Source organism: Rosa chinensis, chromosome 6 (assembly GCF_002994745.2).
Source record: "Rosa chinensis cultivar Old Blush chromosome 6, RchiOBHm-V2, whole genome shotgun sequence".
Lineage (NCBI taxonomy): Eukaryota > Viridiplantae > Streptophyta > Magnoliopsida > Rosales > Rosaceae > Rosa > Rosa chinensis.
In genome coordinates this window covers 17,256,308-17,267,461 of record NC_037093.1, presented here as the reverse complement: position 1 = coordinate 17,267,461, position 11,154 = coordinate 17,256,308, and the positions used below count along the sequence as shown (strand labels likewise).

The window sequence follows — 11,154 nt, the reverse complement described above, 5'->3', positions numbered from 1 at the left end:
ATTGATGTTTATTCATATGATTTGTGTACTCTTGCTTTAATTTCTTCACTCTAGATGTATGGTTTAGGTTTTCCCCTCCTTCGTCTATGTTTGGTGTGTTGGAATTGGAATATTAAATTGGGGAATTTATATTTCAATTTAGAATATGGCATGAGTATGGTGGAATTTGCCCATTACATATCTCTATTTCCATTTGGATTTCTTAGATTATGGTTCTCCAATCACCCAATTTTGACTATTATTACCCTTGATTGTCGGAATAATATTCGGAATTGTTGGGCAGGGTAATTGTTATCACAAGTACTCTTTTCGACCTTGTTATTTGTGGTGATGGTTGCTAGAGTGTGTTACAATTGATTGTCGAAACATAAAGCATTTAGTTCTGAGCACTTATGGCCCTAACAAGGCATAAGGTTTGAGACTAGTATAGGGTAGCCAAAAACTAAGTATTCTTTCTTCTTCTTGTTTTTGCTTAGGGTTTGACTACTATTTTATGACAATCAATTTAGCTTTCTTTTCGACCTCTTAATGCTAAATGGAAATCCGACAAAACATTTGAAGTATCATTTGAATTAATCATCGTCATTCCATATGATTTTAGATTCGTGTGGAGAACCTTGAATTCCATGGTGACCCTTGATGCGATGCATCCCATCCTTCTATCTATCTTATTTTTATGTCGTAGTTAGTTAGTTTATTTATCATTTATGAAAATAAAAAAACACATTGTGACTTTCCCACTACCATTCATTTGCAAATCCATGTGGGCGTGAGCATTACAAGCACTTTTGTGTGTTTTACGGCCCTATCTAGGCCTTGCTTGGTGCAAGGCCGCCTATATGACTTTGTGTGATGCAAAGTCATGCTTGAATGAGGCTTGGTGTCTTGTTTAGCATTTTTTCTATTTTTATTTGTTTGTACAAGTGATTTTCGGTGACCTAGAACCATATGATTCTTAATTAGCTCGTAATCTCTGAGGTACGATAAACCGGGACGTAAATACATCACATCTTTGATGACTGTGTTGATTGTTATGCGATAGGCTAATGAAAAACGCTAAAATCATGGTAGGTCAGAACCTACCACACCGGTAACGGTAATTCTCTCTCTCCCCTCCCCAAGCTCTCTCTCTCCCTGTTACTGTTCATCACTGCAACTCCTCCATCCGGCCACCTGGGAGCGTGCCACTAGCACCGTTCGATTCCTTTCTTCATCCTCAACACATCTGTGGTGGTAGACCACTACATCGTGGCTGGAAAAGGAAGATATAAGCCGTGGAAGTTCACTGTAGCAGTTGGAGCTCAACGCCGTTTTCTCCAACTTCGGTGATGAAACTTGAACTGTTGAAGTGCCTTGGAGTGTACTTGAATCCCTCCAAGTTTCATAACCCAAATCGAAGTGTGGAAGGAGAAATCATGACGGGAAATTTTCTGCACTATTCCTCGTAGGTCCTTTCGGGTTTGCTTGGTTTTCAACTAGTTCAATGTATTTTCTGAACTATTGTAGTTGAGAAACATGTTTGGACTGTTGAGAGGAAGCTGTTGGTAAAATTTGGTAGCCGGAGGTGGTGTTGGCTAGCAGCACGTGGGCCCCATGCGCCGCCGCTGTAGGTGGCGCGTGGAGGCTTTGGCTTCGCTTTTTTAGCTAGTTAAATCCTATATTTAACTGTGAGTGGACTTTTATTTTAATAATAATGCATTCAATAATTTTTCCCGAATTAATGATTTACTTATTTATTTATTTATTATTTTATCACATCTTTGGCTTATGATTTGTTTTCGGGAATTTGATATTAATTTATCTCGTGGTTTTACTTGCAATGATGATTTTCGGAAATTGATTATAATTTATCTCGATTATGATTTAGGAAATGGAATTGTGATTTAAATTATTGTTTTAAATTATTGAGAGTACTAATCAGATTTAAATATTTATTGTTATATCGATTGGACTTTCGGATTGAAGTTTGTTATGCTCAATTTTGGACTCGTGATTTATGTTGGAATATTTGATGAATTATTTTTCCGAGGTGATTCCGGAATTTATTTTACCTTTTTACGTCAATTATAATATTTTCGGATTATTTACGGAAATGAGATTTTCGATAGAATTATATATATTATTACTCTCACATTTTTGTTTATGAATTCGGGATTATTTTGGTGTGCAGGGCCACGTCATTGGAATATATTTATTTTTTCGTGATTTTATTGTGAAATTTGGGGAGCCTTTATGGATTTATTGGTTTTTGAATGATTTTCTTCACCATACTTGGGTTGTTATAATTTGTTTGTTTAGTTCTCTCCTCACGTGAGTGGCAATCGAGGCTCCTCCTCACTTACTTTGTGTTTGTGGGTTCAAAGTCGAGGATAGAACCTAGGAGGCTCCGACCTGATTCTGGGAGACTCCTTCGTTGTATGGTGATATTCATGTTCCCCTTATTTTATGTTTATTTGACTAGCGGGAGTAGTCCGTTTTCTTTAAACCAGCGGGGCTGGAATGTACATTTCATATACTTTTCCTCTGGGTCCTTTGTTTTCAAATGCCCAGTTTGCAGTGTAGCTGATCGGCTGAGGAGTTGAGGCTTAGCACTTTCACTGCCATCTATCATTTGTAGGTTATTCGTTAACCTACTGTTTGTATTATATTTATTTTTCCTTAAACTGGTGTGATGACCTCCCACTAGGGCTGGGCACGGGCCGGGTTCAACTAAAACTTTGCTGGGCCCGGAACTGGCCCGTTTTTTACGGTTCGGGCCCAAAACCCGCTTTGCAACCATTAGGGACCGGCCCGTTCCATTTTGGGCCGGGCTTCCGGGTTTTCGGGCCCAAATGCATATTTTCTATATATTTTCAGATTTCAACATATTCCAAGTTCAAATACAAATTCCTTTTTATTTCCGTTTTATTTCCTTTTTCTGGGCTTTAAGCCTTTAATGCCTCCATAAACAGAAAAAAGAGAGGAAAAAAAAAAAGATCCGTAACTTGCTAATTCTCAAATAACTTAACAACGTAACAAATTAAAACAAGAACACCATGTTCATCTAGTAATCAACCAACAACATAACTAATCAAATCTAATCTTTACAACAAAAAAGAAAAATCAAATCAATTTATATTAATTGATCCAAGCAAAGGACCAGAAATCAGCCGAGTCATGGAGATCAAATTACGCAAATTGACGAAACCATCACTGACATCCTTCAACCCGACTTTTCCACGGAGGTAGAGCGGAGTAGCGGACTGCGCTTCCACGGCGGGCAGGAGAGGAAGAGCGGATCGTGGGATCCATGGAAGGGGATGATCTAGTTGGAGAGAGAAAGAGGTTCTGAAAATCTGAGCGGGCCAAAGCGAAAGGTAGGGGACGAGTGAAGACGGGGCGATGAGATCAGTGAGATGGTGGCCTTAAGGAAGGTTCTGGATTTCAAAGATGAGAAGTTTCAAGAAGAGAGAGAAATGGAGTTCTGGTAACCAAAAGGAAGAAGAAGAGAGAAATGGAGTTATGCGGCTGACAGAAAAGAGAAGAGAGGAGAGAGAGAGAGTAGGGTTAGGAATTAATATTAGAGAGAATGATTTGGTGTGGGGAGGTCTACAATATAAAAGTATGAGCCCTATTTTATAGCCAATAATATAGAGACACATGTCTCTTTTATGTAAAACGGGCCTGACGGACTTTTTAATTTTTGAAAGTGCAGGCCCGGGCCCGAACCGTATTTTGAAAGTTAAGGCCCGGCCCGAACCGTTTTGATAATAAAAAAAAATGGGCCCGGACCGTACTGGTCGCGCCTTGACAGGCCGGTCCGGATTTACGGGTTTTCGGGCTTAAATGCCCAGCCCTACCTCCCTCGGTTTTATATTATTATATGTATATTGATGGGTTTGAGATTGAGTTGAATTATTCCGAGATGGACTGTAGACTTGGCGTATTCAGTTGTGGTCTTATAAATTATCAGTTGAGTTTATTGATAATTTGGTTGGTTAAGTGGTTGATTCAGGGAGCTGGCTCTAGGAGTTGGAAGATGAGTAGGTATCTAGAAGTGTGATTTTGTCTTCTTTTCTCAAGTTAGGGTTAGCTCCCCTGCTTATAAGCATCTCGTGCTATTGTGTTTGGTAACCCGACTTCTCCTCAGCTTTTTCCAGAAGTCAGCGCTTCTTTGCGTCAGAAACCCGAAGCCGCCGCCTCACCCCTGCTTTTAGAAGCAGAAGCCGGCAGGAGTACTGTGGTGCCTTTCACTGTAGCTTAATGAAGATTCATTAATACCGGTTGCTACCCTCCCTTCGTTGAAGCAATTACGCAGATGCCATGACATCCTTCTCTTCAATCGTTAATGCAGATGCTGCTTCACGATTCTGGGTTCGGAATCGAAGCCGCAATTAAGCAAGGCAGCTTGGCAATTTGATTCAGGGTTAGTTTTTTAACTATTTCAGTTTCAAATTTCTTTAATTCTGATGAATATTTGGGTTCAGTTGCTCTGGGTTTTAGAGATATGATTTGGTATTGAGATTGACGGTCTAGCTATGGCAATTGAATTCACTTTAGTTTTAGATCCTTTGTTTCTGCTGGGTATTGAGGAAGATTTGCGATGAGTTGGACATAGAATTTCTGGGTAACAGAGAACGAAAGCCATGGAGTGAATTTGAATGATAGCAGTAGGTGTTGGTATTTCTCACCTAGGCCTTATGTCCCAAGTTTTGTACAGAATTTGGGTTCGTGTTTCTTTTAAGTTGTGGTTTAGGGTCTAATTTAGGGTCTTTTTGATGCAGCAATCTGATTTGAAGGGCATGAAGGTGAGGCTTGAGGCGACTAAGAAGAAGAGGAATTCTGTGCTCAAGTATTTGAAGAATGGTTTTGCCGATCGTGGCCTTGATATTAATGCATATGGAAGGGTAAGTTTATTGGTTCATTAGCTTTTTTGCCCACAAAAGCTTTGATCTTTATATTGATATTTGATTATTGAACACCCATGAATGCATTGCCTTTTGTTCATGATCCTGTTTAGCCTTTTTTTAGTCTGCTGCAAATGTTGCCAGAAAAATAGGCTTTCTTGGTGCCCTGCCTCATGATTTCAGATGATTATCTGTTTTCTGGCCCTTTTGGCCAGAAAAATAGGCATATTGTTGTTGCTTCCTCTCAGAATCATCATATATATATATGTTCACATATGCACATGTTTGATGATGCAGTACATTTAGGAGACCTATTTTATGTTGCCACCATGGCAAAAAAAAAAAAAAAAAAAATTCATCCATGGATTGGAGGATGTTGATCAAGCATTGAATGCCCTCTGTTTACTCACGAATCATTTATTCTGTATGAATTGGATAACAGATGTGTCTGAACATTTATACCTAAAAAGTATAACAGTGGTTTTTTTTTTTTTTTTTTATGAAGAAAGAATAAATGTTGAAGATGAGAAGAAAAACCTACATTCATTCTTGGTCTAAGACATACATAAATTATTGATATGAAAAGCTTTAAAAGAATGACAACAAGAGTGACTTGTTAACTTGTTTTATTATGCATCTTTGTTTCAAACCTGACATTGATTACAAAGTACCTCAGCAAATCTGCATTATTAGGATCATGCTCTGGTATGTCTGGCCATCTCATGTGATCAAGATATTGAATTTCTTTTGGACTCAAATTGCTCTGTTGGATTCATTTTCTGATTTGATCGTCCTCTAACTCTCAGTCCCATCTAATTCCAGAAAAAAATATCTGAAACTAAGGTGTTTCCGGATAAAGAAAAAATAAATAAGAGTTGCAAGGAAAGCTGTCCTGAAGAATGCAAGGAAGCTGTTGCATCTGTGATATATGCTACAACAAGATTTCTTGATTTACCAGAACTGCATGACCTCAGAAACATATTAGCTGAAAAATATGGAGATTCCGCACAATCTTTTGTAAATAAAGAGGTAATAAGTCATAACTTGCTCTCTGCAGTTATGCTATAGGTTTGTTTCTGGTCTGACCCAATTAGTTGTTTATGCTTAGTTTGTGGACAAATTCAAGCCAAAGCCCCTTACAAAGGATATGAAGGTACAAGTACTAATGCATGACATAGCCAGAGAATACTCAATCGAATGGGGGATGGTGCCCTTGGGAGTTATAGTAGCAGTAGCAAGGCTAGTGTATGACTCAATTATAAAACTGAATGTCTGAGAGTGAATTTGAATGATGTAATGATTGAAAGGAAATGATCCATGATCAATTGTAATACAAAATGGAGTTTATAGATCCAAGTTTATCCAGCATGCACATTGAGAAATTACTATACCAAGTGGTATCGCAGTGTTCTTCGTTAATGTTTCTCAATACGTAGAGGATTGAGAAACATAATACACTTGACTACATTGTATTACCAATAAAATTGAAAGTTAAGAAAAATTTATAAGGACAAAATACACTTGACTACATTGTATTACCAAACAATCAAGTTAAAATAATATTTCATGTCCAAATTGGTCATTCTACAAATATAAAGCATAAGCCAGTTTTGAGCTTATCAAATACTTTGTCACTGTTTTTGCCACAGCACTTATAACCAAACACCCAGCTTTGCTTTTAAGCTACTTATTCTTAGAAATAAGCACAAGCCAACTTTTCTTAAAAGTACAGCCATACCAAACACACCCTTAAGTACTCAATTATTTTACTTGTTAAACAGATGGAGCCTCTTGATTATTTATCTATCTCTAATTGAATTAGATTTATGATTCATAATTGCTCTTGGCTTACGATTCATGCACTCGCCGTTAAAGTGCTTCAACACAAAATGAAAGACATAATTGTAGACATGCCTGTAATTCAAAATTAAAAAGAGAGCTCTGCTATTCAAATACAAAAAGCTATCGTGAACCACATAGCATCCAAAAATGAGAAAATTACTTAATCGTAAGTGAATCTTGGACGTTTTAGATGCTTCCAACATTATACAGAACGAGTCACTGTGTCACTCTTCAATCCTATTTGCAAACCCTCTAGCTAGATTGCTCCCAGACTCCAGTTTCAAATTGGCATCACAACACTAAGCGGCCTCTTTCATCCGAACTTCGCTCATAAACCAGTCACTAACCAGTCTGATTCTTGCAATTTTATACTCAGTCCACATTGACGCTCTATCTTTACAATAATGCTTCATGGCAATTGTCTCATTGAGCTATTGTTTTCCTTTACTGAAATAATACTATTTACATAAACAAGACACTGTGTTCGTGATGGACCTTCTGCAACATGAATTGGAAGATACTTGAGTGTTTGGGTATCAATGTTATAGGAGACTACGCATCCATCAGCAGTACCCACAAGAATCTCGTCACTCTTCCAAAAGCTTAATGGAATGTCACATTCTACAGGTCCGATAGTTAAATGCTTCGTCCATGAACCTCTAAAATCACCAGGCTCACCCATCACCCATATATCTAGGAACTTAGGATCATCATCTCGTTTATAGGCAACAAGAACAATGGATTCTTTCCACACAGAAAAAGTCTTGAGGAATCCTTCCATATGATGGATACTTTCTGGAACTGATATCTCATCAAATAGCTCTTCACTCATATGAAATGAAAGGAGGACTTCTTTATCCCTTATTAGTGCAGACCAGTAACAAATTCCTTTTAAGCATATATTAAAAGAAGGATGCGAAAAGACAGTAACTTTTGTATCAATCTTGATCTCTCTCCAAGAACGAGCACCCAAAGTGAAAACCTCTGCTCTTGAAGGATGTGTATCCGCGTAGTAACCTGACGTAAAACCAACAATTCTAACAACCTTGTATACTTTAGCTTTTGAATCGAATCCAAATCCCACACCTCTCGGATCCGATCTTAATGCATCATAATAATCATCTTCATTATCAAAATCATTGAAATCTTTGTGAGGCAAAAGAAGACATGACTTGGGAAGGAATTCAAAGTCTTCCTTGATTGATGGATTGTACAAAACAACATCTTCATCGTTAACAAGAGAAAGACAAACAATTCCATCACAATGACCTGCAAGCGGTATATTAAGGGCATAGAAACACATAGGAGAAGGAAGAGGAAAGTCCTCAACAATGCAACCAAAGTTTTGGTCATCGTGGTTGGAAAGAGTAAGTAATGAAAGCAAAGTTTCCTTCCTATTGTTGTTATCCTCGGATAGGATTGAAGTAATTTCATTCTTGTCCTTGATGGTATTGTCCTTGAGGACAGTACGCTTGAAGACGAGGGAAGTGGAGGATGCAAATTCATTGTTCTTGGAATAAGAAAGGTTCTTGGCCACAAAACTAGGAGATTTTATCAAATTGTACCACGATTTACAAGCGCATTTGAATCGCATAAGAGGTTTTGGAGACAACCTTGACAGGATTTCCACCACCACATCCTCCGACAAACACAATTTGTTGAGATATTCTGCCATATATATAGAGTGAGACACGCACACACATATATATTATATAGCAGGCTAGGATCCCCTTGATGAACACCTAATTTTCGCTCTCTAGAATATGAACTCTATCCTTACCAAAGTCTCAATATCTGATTTTTCAAGACTGAAATGGGCAAAGGAAGAGGAATCTTACCTTTGAATTCCAATGGTAGATGGTCTCAGAAATCAGAATCCAAGAGAAGAGATTGAGCAACTTCTCTTACTTGGCTTTGTTTTTTGGGCTCTTCTTGCAAGTCGAAACACAAATATGAGATTTATTTAACACAAGAAATTAGAATTGAGAGAATTGGCTAGGCAGAAAAATGCTCCCAACCTAGGATTTACTATAACTCGTAATTAATATTTGCTATAATTAAATATTCTTGTTGAGAACCCAACAACATGGAAATATCTTCATATTCAAAGTTTTTGCTGTGATTTTTGCAAGATTTCGGTTTTGAAATTAGTGGTTCAAAGGTGTGGGCAAACATAGTAAGATTAGATATGAGGTTAATAATTAATATTTGGTGTGGATATTCTTGTTTTGCCCTTTTCTTTTCTCTCTACACCCCAACATCATGAAAATATATTCATATTCAAAGGTTTTGGTGATTTAGCAAGATTTCAGATTTGAAATTAATGGTCCAAAAGTTTGGTAATCATAGTAAGATTAGATATTTAGAAAGATTCCACCTCGTAATTAATATTTGGTGTAAATATTATTGTTTTTCCCTTTCTTTTTTTCTCTTTCTTTTTTTCCTTACACCTCAACATCATGAAAATATCTTTATATTCAAGGGTTAATTACATATAAGTGCATATTTGAATTTTTTTTAGCCATAAAGCCACCAACTATTTTTTTCCCTCATAAGGCCACTAGAATAAAAAAGGTATTAAATTTTGGATATAAAAATTAATATATTTACATAAATGCCACTAGAGTAAAAAGTTAACAATCATCCTTTATACCCTAAACCCTAAACCCTAAACCCAACAAAAATAAAAACCCTAAACCCTACCCTAAACCCAACAAAAATAAAACCCTAAACACTAAACCCAACAAAAATAAAACCCTAAACCCTGTGCTTGGAACGCTGAGACCTCTCGCCGTTCAGGTTGTACCTTAGGTTGATAAAGAAACCTAAGGTAACCCTAAAATAAAACCCTAAACCCAACAAAAATAAAACCCTAAACCCTAAACCCTAAACCCTGTGCTTGGAATGATGAGACCTCTCGCCGTTCAGGTCGTACGTTAGGTTGATAAAGAAACCAGGCGGTTAGTTTTCTTAGGTAGAAGGGAAAAATGGACAGAGAAAAAATAATTTAAAGAGGCAAGTGGCCTTTTGTGCACAAAACAATTTAGGTGGCCTTATGGCTAATATAAGTCTCAAAGTGACACTTGTTTGTAATTTTCTATATATTCAAGGGGCCGTGACCACTTACCCAATTTTAGACTAAAAATTGTCCACTCACTCCACTAATATTTTTGGGCTAAATACTAGTTAGTACCCTGTGGTTTAGGTCCAAAATCAATTCAGTCCCTGGACTTCTAATTTCATCAAAAACACCCATGCACTTTCAATTTTGATCTAATAGGTCCAATCCGTTAATATTCTATTATGGATTCAAGTTATAGTTAGATTATTTGTTGAAAATCTTTTTTTTTTTAATAGTAGGACTCACTCCTAAATTAACTATGCAGACCACCTCGACACCACATCGTAAAACATAGGCCATATATGAGCCACATTAACTAGTTAAATAACTCAATTGTCGGAAAACCAACAAATTGGACCTATTAGATCAAAATTGAAAGTGCAGGGGTGTTTTTGATGAAATTAGAAGTTCAGGGACTGAATTGATTTTGGACCTAAAACACATGGTAGTAATTTGTATTTAGCCCTATTTTTTTAACCACATTTACCCAATCTAACAGTGTTTCACAGTATTGCCCTCATACTCCCCCCCTCTCTCTCTCTCGACTCCCCTTCTCCTCCCAAACTCTCTCTCTCTCTCTCTCTCTCTCTCTCTCTCTCTCTCTCTCTCTCTCTCTCTCTCACTGCTTCACACTCCGGTGAGGTTGGACGGGCGAGGCGTCATTGCCGAGAGTGACCGTTTGGACGCGTTGGAATTCCTCAGCTTGACATGGAGCTTGCCGTCGTCGCCGATCTAGGTGTCGGTTTTGAGGAAGTCGCGGCTGTCGAGGAACATGACGTCGGAGTTGACCTTGAAGGAGACGATGGAGGCGGCGATCTCCGGGAACTGCTCCATTACGAGCAGCTTGGCGCCGCGGTACTCGAAGAGGAAGAGTAACAGAGTGAACCAAATGATGCATTGGAGCACGACGACCTGGACCATCAGGTTGCCGGACTCTGGGATTCGCTGGTAGTACATGACTATCAGCAGTGGGATTCCCTTGACCAGAGTATTGGGAAGAGTGGAGAGCGAGAAAATCGTGATCATCCACTCGAGGAGTTGTCAAGGGTGGCCGTGTTGATTCTCCGGTTGTTTCAGATCTGGTGGCAGAGTGGGGATGGCATTAGGGTGAGAATTAGAGGAGAGGGGAAGGGCAAAAGTGGTAGAGGAGGGAAAAACCGTTAGATAGCGAATTGGGAGAGAAGATGCATATATGTATATATACGTTCTCTCTGTTAGAGTTGCTAGCTGCTCTGTTTATGAGTGTCTCTGCTGGTTGTGATATAGGTGATGTGAGAGAGAGAGAAATGCGAAACACAGAGAGAG

The 11,154-nt window shown here is 38.2% G+C and overlaps 2 protein-coding genes across 6 annotated transcripts; one reads left to right on the top strand and one right to left on the bottom strand.

The window, feature by feature from the left end:
• Positions 1–3,893: 3,893 nt before the first annotated feature.
• On the top strand, positions 3,894–6,250 carry LOC112172974. Of its 4 annotated transcripts, none has more exons than XM_040507823.1 (5): positions 3,894–4,026; positions 4,130–4,405; positions 4,764–4,886; positions 5,709–5,915; positions 5,995–6,250. In XM_040507823.1, exons 3-5 carry the CDS (start codon positions 4,782–4,784, stop codon positions 6,160–6,162), a joined length of 480 nt encoding a protein of 159 aa, XP_040363757.1. In that variant the 5' UTR covers positions 3,894–4,026; positions 4,130–4,405; positions 4,764–4,781; the 3' UTR covers positions 6,163–6,250. The 4 variants fall into 4 exon arrangements, 3 of the variants coding, with proteins under 3 accessions (XP_040363757.1, XP_024166281.1, XP_040363756.1); XM_024310513.2 differs by having other exon boundaries at positions 3,912–4,022; XR_002925410.2 differs by having other exon boundaries at positions 3,911–4,405; positions 5,693–5,915.
• Positions 6,251–6,757: 507 nt separating this feature from the next.
• LOC112170947 (putative F-box protein At3g21120) lies at positions 6,758–8,692 on the bottom strand. Of its 2 annotated transcripts, XM_040509721.1 has the most exons (2): positions 8,567–8,692; positions 6,758–8,396 (listed from the first exon to the last, which is right to left on the bottom strand). In XM_040509721.1, the coding sequence occupies exon 2, from the start codon at positions 8,320–8,322 to the stop codon at positions 7,138–7,140; it is 1,185 nt and encodes a 394-aa protein (XP_040365655.1). In that variant the 5' UTR covers positions 8,323–8,396; positions 8,567–8,692; the 3' UTR covers positions 6,758–7,137. The 2 variants fall into 2 exon arrangements, with proteins under 2 accessions (XP_040365655.1, XP_024163980.1); XM_024308212.2 differs by having other exon boundaries at positions 6,758–8,645.
• Positions 8,693–11,154: the final 2,462 nt, after the last annotated feature.

Bases quoted from the DNA above. Each gene is read 5' to 3' on its own strand.
- LOC112172974 (XM_040507823.1), top strand. From the start codon at position 4,782: ATGAAGGTGAGGCTTGAGGCGACTAAGAAGAAGAGGAATTCTGTGCTC. The intron at 4,887-5,708 runs GTAAGTTTATTG...ATCTAATTCCAG, and splicing joins ATATTAATGCATATGGAAGG to AAAAAAATATCTGAAACTAA. The intron at 5,916-5,994 runs GTAATAAGTCAT...GTTTATGCTTAG, and splicing joins AATCTTTTGTAAATAAAGAG to TTTGTGGACAAATTCAAGCC.
- LOC112170947 (XM_024308212.2), bottom strand. From the start codon at position 8,403: ATGGCAGAATATCTCAACAAATTGTGTTTGTCGGAGGATGTGGTGGTG.